The sequence below is a fragment of the Colobus angolensis genome, unplaced genomic scaffold (assembly GCF_000951035.1).
Source record: "Colobus angolensis palliatus isolate OR3802 unplaced genomic scaffold, Cang.pa_1.0 Scaffold32, whole genome shotgun sequence".
Lineage (NCBI taxonomy): Eukaryota > Metazoa > Chordata > Mammalia > Primates > Cercopithecidae > Colobus > Colobus angolensis.
Window position 1 is genome coordinate 11,811,065 of NW_012116488.1, and position 17,974 is coordinate 11,829,038.

At 34.2% G+C, this 17,974-nt stretch overlaps 1 protein-coding gene across 1 annotated transcript in view; it reads right to left on the reverse strand.

Annotated features, from left to right (window-relative positions):
- Window positions 1-17,974, reverse strand: part of PPP4R4 (protein phosphatase 4, regulatory subunit 4) — a 105,629-nt gene that overhangs the window by 38,963 nt on the left and 48,692 nt on the right. Inside the window, exons 4-11 of the mRNA XM_011951542.1 lie at window positions 11,267-11,414; window positions 10,686-10,759; window positions 8,234-8,340; window positions 7,296-7,403; window positions 4,619-4,740; window positions 1,826-1,948; window positions 665-834; window positions 213-332 (exon numbers count right to left, since the gene is read on the reverse strand). Coding sequence (XP_011806932.1) covers window positions 213-332; window positions 665-834; window positions 1,826-1,948; window positions 4,619-4,740; window positions 7,296-7,403; window positions 8,234-8,340; window positions 10,686-10,759; window positions 11,267-11,414 — 972 coding nt within the window. The remainder of the gene's footprint in view (window positions 1-212; window positions 333-664; window positions 835-1,825; window positions 1,949-4,618; window positions 4,741-7,295; window positions 7,404-8,233; window positions 8,341-10,685; window positions 10,760-11,266; window positions 11,415-17,974) is intronic.

Genomic DNA, 17,974 nt, shown 5'->3' on the forward strand with positions numbered 1-17,974 from the left:
AAAGAATTCACAAATATCATGTATTTATGGAAATGGATTCTGTAAACATACTAAAAAAGAAGAAAATTATGGAAGTTTTTAAACAAGATTTAAGACTAGAACATGAAAGAGATATCCAGTCTATATCTTATAATCTACAAGCACAAAATCATCTAGTATACACAGGTAGAATTAACAACAAATGTAAAGTGATACCAAGTCTTCAGACTTACTTCATAAAAGCAAATAGCAATAGTGTATCTGACTGGTACTTCAGGGTCATGGCAAAGGCAGAAGAATGTAGAATAGAGCTCCATGTGGAAGTTTTTAGGATCAACAAAAACAATCATGGCCTGGTGGAGGTGGAAGGGAGGAGATGAGTGGGAAGGCAAGAAAAACATGCATCAATACCTAATATTACAATCATCTCACTTAAATTGAAATCACGTTCTCTGAATTGTAATTTAATTAGAAATCATATTTGGAAGATCCAAATATGTATATATCATTCTGATTTATACACAGAGATATAAATTTCTCAAATATTTACTCTGTGTGTACTGTGTACACTAGACATAATGCTAAGCAGCAAGTGTCAAAAATGGCAATATTTTGAATGCCATCTATGCACCTATTTTAAAGTTATAATAAAAATCCTCAGTAAATATAAATACATATTTATTACCGGAAAGTTATAAGCACAGTTCTTCCGTACTGAAATATATTTCTTCTCCTGCTCTAAGATTTGGGGTGGAATCTGATTTTCATTGTGTCCATTTTCTTGTTGCAAACCCAATGTACAAAGTTTCTTATAAAATTCCAAAAATCTCAAGTGCTGATCTGGAGTGAAAATTCCTAAAACAAATATAAAAACCTATGCTCAACATTTCAATCGAAAACAAAATTTAAAAAGGTAAAATCAAAGTACAATAAAAATATAATTGAAGCCAAATACTTAAATAAATGGTTGCAGATAGTTTACAAATAAAAGGAACATGAAAAGAGTAACTGTTAGGAATCTAACAGATCACATTATTTTACCTCATATTAATTCCAGTAATATTTTAATTTCAAAAGTATAACTTACATAATGCAGGAACTATGCCTGCATTAATTGCTGCAGCATGTATCATATTGTAGGCCACTAAAAAGTCGCTAATAATAACATTGTGGCTATTTATACATCTGCTATTTTCTTATAGTAAATGTTTTAAAATTGCTGGCAGAAAAGACACATGCATGTGTGTATGTGTCTCTGCAGGAAAGGAGCTTAAAAACGGAATCTGAAAGACAGCAAAGTAAATTCAAAACATTTTTAATCAATGGAATGGTTCCACATTCATTAAGTATCTCGAGGAGCTAGAAACTCATAATATATTGTTATGAGTTCATTATTAAACAGTCTATCTCACACTGATATAGTAAGCTAAGAACTATGTGTTCAAAATGCCAAGAGTTATGGTATTATTCCACATCCCAAGCTGAACTTCTCTAATGATATAATAAATTATTCAATAAATGGTTAATAAGTGTATACTTACTACATACAAATAGTGAATAAGCCTGAGCATCTATTATCACATACCAAATAATACATAAGTATAAAATATTCAGAGATTTAAAGAGCTATGCTTACTTTATTCTGTCATTGTTCTTTCAAATAGGTTCTACTGGTGAAAAAGTCATTCCTAAATGTGCTCTAAATGATGCTATCAAAATTCTAAGACCTCATAAGATTTTTATATACTTAAGGGCTAGGCTTTACAATTAACTGAAGAGCCAAAGTTTAATGACTAAGGTAGAAAAAAAGGGAAAACAGTCTCAAAATTCTTAGGATATATCATACCATATAGTCCATGACAGAGTTTTCCTAAATGGAAAGATAAAGAAATAAGAATTGATTCATCTGCTTTGAAAGATTTTTCACAAAATGATTTCACTAAGGGAAGTATAGTTTGACTTCTGTCATCTGGAAAACAAAACAAAATAATACATACTTTAAATTCAGTCATCCACACTGCACATGTGGAAACTAATACACACAAATTCCAGAAAGAAAAATTACTACGTTAGCCTCATAGTAATAGAAAATACCTGAAAGCAATGATGATGGAGGTGGGTGGTGAAAAAGGGCTAAGAGGAGGCTTGAAATGATCAAAAACTTTAATGTCAGGTTAAGGGATTTGGACTTCAGATTGCAGGCCATTGGGAACAGAATATAAAGAGTGATTATGAATTAAAAAGCTAAGATGATTGAGGATTTGAGTCTGAATAACTAAAAGAACTCTAATACCATTAACATAAATAAATAGTAAGCAAAGGAAACTTTTCTTATTCTCTTTTACACACATCTCATACCATGCTGCAGCTTAAGCCCATTTTATCATTTCATTTTTTACTAAAATTTCATTAGCTTATAATATGTTCTATGTATTGAATTTCATCACTTTTACTTCTTAGATGGCTCTTCTTTAAAAAATTAATCGATTCTTTTGAGTACATCTGCTTAGGTCACAAGTATCTGACATACTGAGGATATTTAACTCTCAATTCTAAATGCTCTCCAAATTTCTCACAGTTTTCTTAAATTTCAGAAATGAATCACTTCTTTATTGTCTGGAAATGTTAAGTAAAATGCTGTAACAGGCTTACGAGTATTATTATTACTATTATCATTACATTTCGGCGCGATATCTACTATTTTTGTTAAATGACATTCATTCAACACACTGTGTTTCTTACAGAACAAGGCTTGTAACTTAGTAGAAGTAGAAATATCAATAATAAATAGTCTCTTATTTTGAGAAATGCAAACCAGCAAAAAAGCCAAACACAAAAAATGTAAGACAATGTGATCACTGTCTTAACAGCTGGTATAAGGCAGGGATCTATAAACTTTTTTTGTAAATATTCTAGGCTTTGCAGGCTGTGTCCCAACTACTCGGCTCTGTTCTTGTATCACAAAAACAGCCACAGACAATACCTGAACAAATAAGTGTGGTTCTGTTCCAATAAACTTCATTCACAAAAACAGGGGGTGGGCCAGATTTGGTCTAGGGGCCATAGTTTGCCAATGCCTGGTGTCAGGGATTTAGAAAGATGTCAGGGAGGAAACTGTATTTAAACTGGGAACGAAAGAAGCAGAAGGAGTTGGCTGGGAGAAAAACACAGGGAAGGAACAATAGAGAAAGAAAAAGTATGAGAAAAGACTAGAGGTGTGAAACAAGGTATGCTAAGCAAGTGGGACTGGAGCATCAGACACAAGAGGAGTGGGAAAGAATGGTAGAAAATAAAGCCTCAAACACAGGTTAGACCCAGCTCTGTGATACATGGGCGTGGGCAGTAAAAGGGAAAAGATCAAAGATGATGGCAAGGTTCTAGTTTGGAGCCTCGGGATGCCCCATTATTAGAGGAAAAAAGATTTATTCATTCACTTATCATGTATTGAGGTCTTACTCCTCTGGTTTGTCATATTGTCTAAATGACTGTTCCAAACACAATTATTGTCCATATTGCAATAATCTTTAAGAGGCTTCCTGGAGTTCAGATAAAATGTTGGTAATCCAACTAAATGTAATACTATAATTACACAATTGAATTCTGTACTTAAGTACTTGACATTTACCCCTCCAAATTTCACTTTATCAAAATAGTTAATGTTTACTGATAACTAATGTCCAGCATTAGTCAAGAGTCTAGTCATACATTCAGTAGAGCAGTTAACTGTCTCTGTGACATGATTTATATAACACGAAGGAATATCTCTTTACCCTCTCCCATTCAAATACCCCATCCCAAATTTCTCCCCCAATGGCCATGACATTTCTAGCATTAAAATATTATTAAAGAGAGGAAACTCATGTAGACAATGTCTCAGGATCTGTCTTAATGTCAATTAGGTGAAAAAGTTAAAGTAAATTCTTAGCCCTATACACACACAAGTCAGTTAAGTTTTGATGGGAGAAAGGAGAGATGGAATATGTAGCAGCAACACTGTACACCATGTGGTATTGGTTTTAATATGGTTTGTCCCCATCAAAATGCCTGTCAAGGCTTGGCCCCAGTGCAGCAATAGCGGATGGTGAAATCTTTAAGAGGTGGGGTCGCATGGGTCCACCCACTGGCTCCACTCTCATGGGTTGACTGGTGAAGTTCCTGTGGTATTAAGTGAGATCTCCTTCACAAGGGACTGGGTTAGCTCTCATGGGACTGGGTTAGTTCTCTGGAGAGCAGGTTGTTACAAAGTCAGTTTCTTTTGTTCCCTCTCCCTTTTGCAGGTCTGCTTCCCCTTCCACTTCTCTGCCACATTATGAGGCAGCATGAGGCCCTCATCAGAAACAGGTCAGATGGGGCTGCCTAATCTGGAACTTCCCAGCCTCTAGAAATATGAGCCAAAGTAAATTCCTTCATAAATTACCTGGTCTCAGGTATTCTGTTATAGCAACACAAAATGGACTACGACACTATGAGGTAAAAGTGAAAGCCAAGAAGACACCAAAACAGAATGAATCATAAAAAGAGGGAGAGGAAGGGAGGCTTAACATAAGAAATTCTAAATCTACTTTTATTCCTGATTAGTGACATAAAACATGTAGAAAAACACTATTTTCAGAAGCAAAGATGTGTCCACATGATTTACCTGTATCAAATATGTCAAGCAGATTAACCAAAGTTTCAAAAGCTGCAAGTCGTACACTGCTGCCTTCATCCCTAGAAAGTTCTATTAATTCAGGGAGCACCACACTTTTTGTAAGTTCTGTCCTGCACAGTAAGCAATAGAAGAAAACAAATCAAATCAATAAATGTGTAGCAAGAACTTACTAAAAACCAGTGACTGGGCTAGTTGCTGCAGAAAATATGAAAAATCATAAAGATACTGTTTCTGCTCTCCAGAAGCTTTCAGTCTTATGGGGAAAGCATATCATACATATAAGAAACATTAATAGTAATTTCATAATGATTTAAATCAACCCCACTTCCCCCAGCATAATAGTGTTACCTACAGAAATCTTAATAACTAAGAGTTTATATTAAACTTTATAAATTATAATATAGTTTTCCATTTTAAGCAATTTCAGCAAATATCTGGATTAATCAGAAAAACTTATCAGTAGTAACTGCAGAAACCTAAATAATGTATTTTTATCTAGATTTCAGGGTATAAATTATTTTTCCATTCACCTAATACATGATATTATGGTAACTAATTTCTATATAGAAGATGATATATTACTCCAGGTGTCCTACCTAGAAGAATGAAATATAATATAAATGCTTTTAGGGAGTATATAATATTTATAAGACAGTTACAAATAGTTCTTATTCAACACTTTGTGTCTGCTTATTCCTCATGATAAGGTGTCATTGTAATGACAAACACTTTGATAAAGGAGAGGTTTATTATGTGGGTAGCTTTCTTGGGTACAAGATGGAAAATGGCATCAATTATAATTGAAATAAGATGTTGATATAGTCCAAGAAAGTTATTAAGAGCTGTAGAAAACTTTTAAAAATTCAGGGCAAATTTCAACAACTCTAAGACAATGTTGTCAAGTAGAACTTTCTCCAATGATGGAAATGTTTATCATTTGTATTCTTCAATAGGGTAGCCACATGTAGCTACTGAGCATTTTTTAAAATAAGTTCATTATGAATGAGGAACTAAAGCTTTAATTTTCTTTAATTTTCCTTATTTTAAACTAAAATTGCCACATGTGACTAGGGTCTACCATATTAGACAGCATAGCACAAAGACAAGGACTTCAGCAACTGAAGTGCCAAAAAAAAAAAAAAAAAATGTTTCCAAGAGATTGATCTCGGTCATACAGATACAGATGTTAACATTACCAGTAGTTCACAAACATTAGGCAAATACAGGATGTAGACAGAGGAGGTAAAAGAGTAAAATGTGACAGAACATATCCAAAAGTCATAAAAATTTATTTCATACAAATTTTGCTCAGAATATATTTGTATACCAGAAATCCTTGAATTTATTAACAATGAAAGAAAATAGTTTAAGAAAAATAATTTCATCTCTATAGTAAAAGTTATTTCTATTCAATCTTTAAACAGAGTTTTTTTAAAAACGTTATAGTGATGCAAATTCAACTTAATTATCTCTGGGCATTAAAAATGAAAATAATCATAACAAATAACTCTTTCATTAATTGTGTTAAACTTCCAACACAACACTTAAATATTATTTAGCAAGAGTGGACACAGGACAGAGTACACTACCATACCCTGTGTGACATTCTACTACACCCTGTGTGACATTCGAATGCCTTTTCAGAGCCTTAAATACTGGCCCAGATTTTTTAAAAAATTAACAAAGGTACAAATGACCACAATCTGATTGCCTTAGCTTGTGAAACAAAGAACCAGATGAAATCAGTGCAACTTCTGCTAAAAATGAGAGGTTCCAATGATTTTTGCACCAATTTTGAATCTTGTTTTTAAAAGAAAAGCTTTCCCAAGACAGTTTTGAGGGAAGACTCCCTTTAATATCATACTTCTAAGACTGAAATGATATCAGTTCTTATGGGTGAGGAGACTGGCTGCTATGTCCCTCCTGGAGCTTCAGGCACCCATAAAACAAGGAGAGCAACAAAACAAATATTGGAAGCCTGAAGTTCCACAGAAGCTATAGAAAGGCTTCCATTAGAGTGTAGTCAGCCCTCAACATCTGCAGGTTCTGCGTCTGTGAATTTAACTAACCATGAATAGAAAATATTAAGAAAAAAAATTTCTTCTTTACTGAACATGTACAGACTTTTTTTCTTGTCATTATTTTCTGAACAATACAGCATAACTATTTACATAGCATTTATATTGTATTAGGTATTATTAGCATCTAGAGATTATTTTAAACACGTGGAAGGATATAAGCAAGCCATATGGAAATACTACACTCTTTTATATCAGAGACTTGAGCATCCTCAGATTTTGGTATCCAAAAGAGGTCCTGGAACCAAGTCCCCAAGGACATGGAGGGACAACTGCAATCCCACCTGAAATGACCCAATAATACTGTCAAAGAATAGCCAGTCAAACATATTCCAAGTATGGTTTATATTGGGATATCTTTCATTTCCTGAATCTGGGTGTCTGGAATAATAACTAAGCAACTAAGATGAGAATAAAAGAAATTAACATTAATCAAATACCTACCACCATGCTAAGCACATTCTTCTTTATCTCTTTTAATCCAGACATAGAGGAGGTACTTGTTATGATCATTTTTAAAGATCAAATATAGCCTTTCGATGGCATGCTTTCATGGAAATGGCATAAGGAATTCAAAGTATACCTACCCAATGCCCTGAGCTATATTTTCTAATTGCCGACACATACAAGATCGGACTTCATATTCTACATCCTGACAGAGTGATTTTACCAGAGGAAGTATTTCTCGCTTAATGCTGAAGTCGGGGAGAAAAGAAACATGCAAATGAATGAGTGTTTCAGAATAATATTCTCAAACAATTATCAATAAAATCTTAACTCACCTTAATAATAACAAATGTACTTTAATAGAAAAAATAATACGTTACAATGTATTTTACATATGTTATTAAATTTGGATGTTATTAGCTACTTATTAAATTTGGATGTTATTAGCTACTTGTAAATTATGTATACCACAGTCTTTTAAAAATAATGGTTAATTTTGGATTGGCAGTTGAAATGTCTATAGCTAAGATAAAAGGCTGTAGCAGTGGAATTATCTGAGTCTAGCAACCATCAACCAAAATATTCTTCAGCTTTACTCTTGTATCACAGTTACACAACATGCCATTCTTTTCATCTGGTATTTAATAAGTAGGCAAGAAGTAGCACATGAATTATAAACATGCTCCATAAAACCTCAGAATAAGTTAGATTATTCAAAATAACAAATTCATAACAATAGTGTATAAAAGCAGAAATTCTATCTTTATGCTGTTTGCCCATTTTGAAAGTCAAAAACGTAATGCCATTTTATCCTCAAAACTACATTTGGTATGAGATAGGGAAGATTAAGATAGGAAGTAGGAAAATAATTTAGCTTATCAATTCTGAAAAGTTATGAGATTGAAAAGAAAGGCATCTGAATAAGTAAATTCTGTCATGAGAATTCTATAAAGTTAAAATAGTTAAGATAACTAAATTTGTATGCAGTATGAAATAATACAAATATATTGTTATACAGTCATTACACATTTTAAATCAATGTAATAAAGTAGACCAAAAATTACACACAAATACTCACGTGTGGGCATCAAATTTGTTGGTCAATTTTCCTAAAATTTTACAACTAACTAAACGAGACTGGACTGTTTGGGAAAGTTGTGCCTTGGAAACAAGTGGATTCAAAATCTAAAGAGAACATTTAGAGAAAAAAATTCACAAAATTTGATACATTCATGCCACTTATGTCAGCTATTTCCTTCAGAGTATTTTAATGTTCTAAATATTTTTAAATAACTTGAATTACAATTTGAGGTTCATGACTCAATAACTTGGATTCTTTTGTCTTCTGAGTTATTAAGGTAAAGATAATTACAAATTATGCAATTAAAACAATTAAAAAAAACTGAAGTTTATGGTGATTTTAAAATGCTCTGTATGCACAGATAAAAGCAGAATTTTGAAATATGTATTTTAAAAAGAAAAAAGCAAATTAATGACTAAATACCTTGAAACGTATTTTTATTCCATATAGATTAATTTTTACATTTATCCTAATGGAATGAAAAACATTATAGCTTCAAATAAATCCTATTAAATAATTATGTCATTTGAATACAATAAGCCAAGTCTGATAATGCATTATGTATATACTGGGCACTCAAATACTACAACAGCCTGACAGACTATAAAAATCTATGACGATCAGACCCTGATTCCAGTCCCAGTTCTTTAGTTTGTCCAAATACTCTCGCTATTTCTCTATTTTTTTTTTTTTCTTTTTAAGACGGAGTCTCACTCTTGTCGCCCAGGCTGGAGTGCAGTGGCCCTATCTGGGATCACTGCAAGCTCCGCCTCCCGGGTTCACACCATTCTCCTGCCTCAGCCTCCCGAGTAGCTGAGGCTACAGGTACCCGCCACCACGCCCGGCTAATTTTTTTTTTTGTATTTTTACTAGAGACGGGGTTTCACCGTGTTAGCCAGGATGGTCTCGATCTCCTGACCTTGTGATCCGCCCGCCTCAGCCTCCCACAGTGCTGGGATTACAGGCGTGAGCCACCGCGCCCGGCCATAATCTCGCTATTTCTAATCTCCAGTTTCTCATCTATTTAAAATGGAAATTAGAATATGTCCCACTAAGATCTCTTTAATTTCTAAAATTCTATGACTCTTATAGTCAACTGGCTTGTTTCCTCTCAAAGTAGCTGGAATTACTGAATATGCATTGATAATTTAGAAGTGAAAAGTTTAGAATTACATATCTAAAATCTTTGAAACCACATGTAAAATAATATGGTATTCTAGAGTAAAAATTGCATTATACAGCATATTGCTTTTCAAAAAATATAAAAATCACATGTCTATATTATGTTAAACATTTAAATATGAATAATCATCTAGATGTTTGGCATCAGATAGTATGCAAACATCCTTATAACTAGAAAATCTTCCCATTTTCAAGCCAATATTTAAGCATTGTGATAGGACCATAAACTGCATGAAGACAAAGAAAGGACAAAGATACTTAATGAAGTCAGTAGAGGACATTTCATTGGCTGATGACTCTTTTTTTCAATCATGACATATTTGGAAAGAAATATATATAGAAATAATGTTCAAAGAATACAAAATCTTTTCATTACTGGATACATTTCCTTTCCATTTTCTTCTTCTTCTCTCATTGTAATTTATTTAAAACCTTTAGGGAAGAGTATGTTGTTCAATGTTGAAAATTAACAGGCAAACAACATGTTGGGAATAATATTTGTAAGTATAACAAAGAATTGGCAACCATAATAGGTAAATAGCACATATAAATAGTGATTAAAGGACAGGATCAAACAATTGCAAAGGAATACAGAGAAACTGATATAAATGTGAGAAAATATTCAACAGCACAATAATTTTAAAATTCCAATTAAAATGTAATTCCATTTTTAGCTCATTAAATGTAATAGAAACACTCTTGCTGATAAAAGTCCAGGAAAAGAGCATCTTCACATATTGTTAGTCGAAAGTTTAAGAATATTAATGCCCTCTGATCCATTAATTCCTTTTTGAAAGCTACAATTAAATAAATTATCTAAAAAACAGGAAGAGCTCTACAGAAATGTTCATTAATGTCCTATTCAATAGTAAAATATAAGCCTGAAAACAGGCTTAAATGTTTAACAAGTAAAATATTCTGCAGCTACTACCAAATGAGTTTAAAATAATATAGGAAAGTAATGCTAAATGAAAAACAACCATATATAAATTCAGTATGATCACTGATATGGCAAGCAGCAACCACATATAGGAAAAAATTTGAAAGGAAATACATCAGGACCTTCAAAGTGGACAAGTACAGAACTATGAATTATCTTTTCTTCCTTCTATATTTTATATTTCTCAAATTTTCTACAACATGCACGTGTTACATTCAAAATGAAAAACAACTTTCTTTTTTAAAAACCATTTTTGACAATAAACCTTTAAAAAAAAAAAACCTTAGAGTGACTTACTCATTAGTATTTACCCCATGAGAGTATTACCTCATGCCGTAGGGTTTCTCTTGGCAATACTTCTATAACAGACAGAAGAGTTTCCAGCCATGCATTGCTGACGCCTGGTTGACACAGATAAAACGTACTAAATTAAAAGTCTCACTTCAAATTCTGTTTCAACTCATCCATTAATAGTTACAATAGCACTTAATGATAAAATGGAAATAATTATTTTCATTACTCTTCTAAAAAGTTTCTCTATTATTTTGTCTCAGTCAACATCTAGAAAATTTTTAAATTTTTAAAAAATAGTATTGGTAAGATATCTTTAAAGCAAGGTTTGCTGTTTTATTGTACAAACTTAAACATGACTGCTAGAAAAGGAAAAAAACTAAGAAGAAAGTATAAATCATAAGATGAATTAATGAGTCTTCAGTTTCCAAGGATATTAAATTTTGTAGGTTTTATAAGAAGACAGCCATAGCTATTTTAAGTCATTCCACTGCTCAACTCCTAGGCACCATGGCCTTACTCAGTTATCCTCATCAGGCTAACAGTATTTATATAATATCATGGTCATACACAAAAAACAATAAACAAGTATATAATTAAGCATGCCGGCCCCTGACCTGTGTCCCTGTGCTCCAGATGCAGGAGAATGACTTGGAGGAACGAGTGGGTATATGAATGAATTGACACTGATTCATCCTGCAGAATGGTCAGAAATGACACCGCAGCCGTTAACTGCATTTCCACTCCTGCAACATGCAGGGCTTCCTGTATAATCAGAAAGAGTTTTCTATTTACATAGATGAGAGATCACAAATTGTAATTTTTAAAAATCCAAGGTTATAGAAACTAAACAGTCATATTCCACAAAATTAGATATATGACCTTTAAGGATATGTACTTATTACTTTATTGAAGAGAACTATATTAATCGGCTCCTGATCATTTAACTTATTAGACTACACAAAATTTAAGTGTCTTAGGATTTTATAAGATTAAGTAACTTTCCATCACTTTATTGAATAAAAAATATAAACAGTACATAAACCTTTAAGCAACAGAGTAGAAACTTTTGATAGATTTTAATTTCTGTTTTCCTGTTTGGATTGTGACAGTTTGTCATCCTACCTAGAACAATGTCAAAGCTCAGACAATCACATGTGTTTCCATTATTTGTATTTGTGTTTCAAAAAATAAACATCATACATTCTACTATTAAAAATACACTTGAGTATGCAAATATATTTCCCCTTTAAACAACTGAAGAGAACATAAATTACCATGAAGTAAACTGTTTTCAAAAGAAATTTTCTTAAGAATATGCTTTAAAAATTAATTATATTCATAGACATCTCCATTTACCATTTAAAGAATTTTAAAATGTATACCCAAAATTAAAACCTACATTATAGTATGTTTTCAACACACCAAAAGGTCAAAAAACTATCTTTCTACATAAGCCTCAAAGATATTACCTATACCTCTCTATGAGAGAGAGAGAGCGTGAGTGTGTGTGTGTGTGTGTGTAATGTGAAGGCAACTAGAAGTATTACTTGTTTAATCAATTATGGCAATAATGAAAATTTCACTTTTATGCCTATTTTATAATATAATAAAGCCAGTAGAACCTGGAACTTAGTCATAAAATAAAGTTTCATATCAGTGATCTTAGGAATATTAATCCTTCTGCATTATTTCCTAATCTATAAAATGTGAATTATAGCAACATCTTCATGGAGATTTAAATCATTTAAATAGAACTTTTATGATTTATCAACTTGTGCAAAATGAACATTTAAATAATTACCATTGTATATCCACTGTCTTCTGTCTACATTACCCTTGGATATCTAGTTGGAATCTCATTTGCTCACACCTTTACTGATCTCTCCCTAAAACCTGCTCCTCCTGTAATCTTCCTCATCCTGATAAATGGTAAATGACATCTGCCCTTCTAGCTGCTCAGCCCAAAACCTATGGGGTCATCCTTAACTCCTCTCAATCCCTCACTCCCCACAGTCAAAAGGCCAATAAATCCTGAAGGGTCTACCTTCAAAACAGATCCAGAATCTGAACACTAGTCACCTCTCCTGTTGCCACCCTAGTCCAAGTCACCATCTTCTCCAGCCTCAATTACTCAAAAAACCTTTAATCAGTCCCTGATTTCATCACTGTCCCTCTACTATCCATTCTCTACACTGTAGCCTAAGGAATTATTTTAAGAAATCAGTCAAATAATGTCACTTTTCTGCTCAAAACTCTCCAATGGGCTTCCATCTCACTCAAAGGAAAGGTCAAAGTCCTTTTAACGACTTATAGTAAGTGTTCTCAGTTCCCCTTTTCCTGGATTTCCATATAGCTGGCTCCCCTACCTCTTTCAAGCCTCTACTCAAATACCACCTTTTCAATGACGCCTTCCCTGATGACCCTACTTTGAGCTGAGGTCATCTCCTTACCCCAGCCTCTCACTACCCGCCTTTACCAGTTTATTCATTACTATCATCCAATATACAACATGTTTATTTGTTTATGGCCTATCTTTCACAACTGGACCACAAGCTTCATGTATCCCCATCTCCTAGCACACAGCAGGCGTTCAGTAAGCAGCTGCTGGGTGACTAAATATCTCTTACCTTCTCACCTACTCTTTCTGTCTTGATGCTCTCTCCCTACACACACATTTTGCACATCTTCTAAAAAGTGGCTTCAAGAGATTTTGAGGTGAGTCCTAAAGATTAGGAACTGGCAGAATTAGACAGAAGGCAAAGCAAAAATGGATCACATAGAAATGTATTCTCAATCCTCTTTCTATCATGTCCACACTGCTGTCTTCCACCCTAACATCTCCATAAACACGATTTGGGTCTATATATCCAGTCTTCTTGATTTAGCACAGTGGGACACTGCCAGTCATCACAATAGGAGATAACATAGGGATATCTACAGCAGAAGAAACAAAATAGTAAAGCACTTTGATAAAGGCCAGCGAGCTAATAACTGGCAACTCTAACAAACTATTGTCTACCAGATGCCAAAAACACTCCTAAGCACTGAATTCTTACTCACAGACTCTGCACTTCCATTCATCATTTATTAAGGCATGACTTAAAACAATGCTAAGCCTTCATGTCATGGTGTGGAAGATCTGGCAGTGGCATTTCCTGTGGCAAATGTCTATGTGCTATGGTTAATTGCCAGAAAACCTACCACATATTAGAGTGGCTGTTTTTGTTTTATTCCAAACTTTTGTATCACACACAAAAACATTATTTTACACGTTTTTTCAACCAAAAGCCAATTACATATCATGAGAGTTCTTGGCTGAGAGAAAGAGGGTAAGAATGTTAGAGTATAAAGCAGAAGCAGTAATTGGTCTCTGAAATCAATCCTCCCATACCCCTTTGTTTTAGTGTTCCCAAAAGAAACATTTGTTCCACACTAACAATTTTGGGTTTGGAAAACACTTTTAAAAGATTTGATGTGGCCAGTATACATCACTTACAGGTTTCAGAAGGCACAGCTTTTATTTAGAAACAGAAAGGACTTTGCAAAGAAATATTAAAATCAATTGTGAGGGCCACAATGTACATTCCAGTTCACATGAGTCTGTTAAATTCCAAGAGATGTAATTCTGCCCCCTCTTAAAGTCATTAAAGTCCTGGGTTTTGTACGTATGCAAACTTTATACAAAAGAAGAACATGAGAAGCTCTCCAACTTCATATCTTCTTACTGTATTACTTAGTCTTGACTCCCGCAGCAACATTTGCCCCAACTATTTTGCATTTAATTTTCGAAAAATCCTCAAGTCTTATCAGGATTTGGGTTTTTCTCTTGTTGTGCTGACTTCAACATCTGGGACTGTCCACTGTTAAGAAACCAGCACAGACTAAGAGATTTCATCACTGCTAAAAATCAACTGATTTTCTAAACATATTTTTCTGAAACATAATACAATAAGAGTTCAATACTTACCAGTAAGTGTTCTCCTCCACAGAGTCACACCCTCTGGACAAACATACGTGAGATCCATACTCTCTGGATAAATAAGTGTGCATCCTCATGGACCTTGGAAGACACTGAAAAGTAAATTCCTCTATTGCTTAAGTGCATGCCTTAATGCCAGTTACCATTCCTCTTACATTACTATAGTATGGCTGGCATTCCAACTTGAATTCCTCAAAAATGAAATGAGACATTAAGAGTTAATGGTACATTTCCAAGTTTTAAAAACTGTACCCATTCAAGGAAGAAAAGCATAGTAAACATGTCTGTGTTTAAATTCGCTCTTTAGTTAGCATGAGTGGTGCAAGAAAGCATTTTGTAAAACAACATAATACATTCCTTGCAGAGAGGGAAATAGCTCTGTCTCCAACAAGCCCATATTATATCCATCAGGAAGATATTTCTCCTTACAATACACAACATAGAAAAGCATTAAATAAATCATTGGCTTACTCCAAAAGAGCAAGTGTTTAAGTTTCACAGATTCTGAAAAGAATCTTATTGAATAAAACTGAAAAATATATTTATCATGAATAGTGCTAGTAAAAAGTAAAGGAACTCTAAAATTACAAAATATCTGTGTATTTTTAGAGATAGTATTGATTATTTTGAAATTGAATAATAGGGACTTCTATATTAAAATACTGAATATCTGGGACATATAAAATATCTGGGGTATTAAAGATTATAAATGTGGGAGCTTTTAGTAATTAACATAATAGTGTAACAGCCCTCTTCATTATAAAATCATATTTATAAAAGACTTTCAAATACATTAAATATGAATAATTGAAATATGCCAGGTTCTAAGATACCTTTAATGATTAAACCTCGTTATTTTCCCTATCCCTGATTGCCACATCCCACCACTAAAATAAAGGGTGTAAAGGACTGGATAAGATCACTGAAAATCAAAATCTGAGAGGGAAAATGAAGTGAAGACAATAAACAGAAATAACAAAGGGAGATATGTTTTACCATTCCTAAGTTTGTATTTCAGTGACTAGCAAGGTTCATGAGGAGGTAAGAACTCTTTCCATAAAGGAAATACCAATAGTAAGTATCACATAACTATTGTAAATATACAATAAAATATGCTGCCATGCAAAATCATAAGAACACCAAAACAAACAAATCAATTTAAAGACCATGGTTTTGCAACTGAGCCTTCAGGCTGCAGTACTCTGCTAAGTCATTTTTAAACGTAATAAATTAGAATCACAGGAATTTCATAATTTAGGCTTAAAATATGTAAATAAGCTGCAATTCAAAACTTTGCAAAGAAAGGATGTGCTTTTCAAAGAAATATCTTTTTAATGGATGTTACAGCTATAAAGAACCATTCCTTCCAAATGATTCACTCTAGTAATATTTGATTAATTCAATATTTTTTCCAAAAATTATACACAGTTCTCTTAGAAAAAAAGCAGCCATGGAAAGTCTAGCAAACATCTATAAGCAAAAGGAAATAGGACTTTTTCCCCCCAAGTCAGTCATAATACTTCCACCTTCTATCCTAATCTCTCTCCAAAGTAGCCCAAAGAAGATCTAATTCTGAAGATAATATCATTTTAATTTCATTCAAGTCCCAGCATCATACTATGTATTCTGGGAAATTGGAAAGAAGCCAAGGATAAGGATCTCTTCATTTGAGTGATTCCTGTTGACTATATACGCTCACTCAAATGCTCAGTTATGTTCAAGGCACTGTGCTGCTAGGTGCTAGAGACCTAGAGACCCAGCAATGAGCAGGACTAACAATGTACAGACACTTAACTGCACTAGCAGTAAAGTCTTACTTAACCTGATTTCAGGTACTAGATGATTTGAAGCTGGGCTGTCCTCCCCTGCAAAAGACAGTCTATTCAGGATTGCCTTTATTCCTACGGCAGAAGGGCTTACCAGGGACTCTGCAAGGCTGTCAGAGAAGTCACTTAGGCTCTCAGTCCCTCAAGACCCTCTTCTAGAATCAGCAAATACCCCCAGGCCCAAAGCAGGCCCCAAATTACATGCTCACTTTTCTGGGTATTTGTTGTCTCTTCGATCTTGGAAGGGTAATGTTTTACTACCTTGTTACTTTCCATGGGCCTGTATGCAGATGATTTTTATGTTTTGTTCAGCTTTAAAAATTATCCTGGCCAAGAGAGTTGATTAGAGTTACCTAGTCTGCCTTTATTGAAAGAGGAAGTTCCCTTTCCCTTTCCTGTTATTATTCTTTCTTGATTTAATCTTAAAATGAGATTAACCCCAACATTTCTATTTATATACCTGCATAGGTTCTCTGTGCACACATACCTCTCTGTCACCATCTCCACATCCACATAGATCAACTGATTGTTTTTTAACGATACATTAGAAGTAATCAGGAACTTAAAATTAAATATTTTGCCAAAACCCTTGTGATATATGTCCTCAATTTACACTTCTAGTTCTTAAGCTTCCTTATTTTCTTGGTGTAAAATTATGTTTCCAATAGCAGTTCTCCACTTCTGGTCTTCATTTTCTCTGCAGACAATCTCTTCCACACAAATGACTTTAAATGTAATCTGTATAAATTTTACTTTTTTATTGGCAGATCTGTTCAGAGTATCAGATCTGTATATACAATTCACTGCAATCTCTACTTCGGATGTCTCAAAGGTGTCTCAAAGGCAACAAGTTCAAAATTGAGCTCATGGTATTTCCTTGGACACCTGGGCCTCCTCCAGTCTCTTGTCCTAATGTGGGCTTTCTCTAGTCTCCTATCTTAGTGTGTGCCACTGTTACCCACCTGGTTTACAAACCAAGATTTCAGGAGTTATCCTTGATACTATTGGTTTTTTATTGCTCATATAGTCCGGTTTTGTTATCTATTTCTTTAATCCACCCACCTCTCCAACCAGACTACTCCCACCCTAATCCAAGCTATTTTGAAGGTTTGCTCAGGTAAGGGTAACAGATTCCAAGTGATCCTCACCCACTACATCCCTTCCATTCCACCCTACATCACTCTTTTCTGATTCTTTTTTTTTTTTTTTTTTTTTTTTTTTTTTGAGACGGAATCTGGCTCTGTCGCCCAGGCTGGAGTGCAGTGGCCGGATCTCAGCTCACTGCAAGCTCTGCCTCCCGGGTTTACGCCATTCTCCTGCCTCAGCCTCCTGAGTAGCTGGGACTACAGGCACCCGCCACCGTGCCCGGCTAGTTTTTTGTATTTTTTTAGTAGAGACGGGGTTTCACCGTTAGCCAGGATGGTCTCGATCTCCTGACCTCGTGATCCGCCCGTCTCGGCCTCCCAAAGTGCTGGGATTACAGGCTTGAGCCACCGCGCCCGGCCTCTGATTCATTT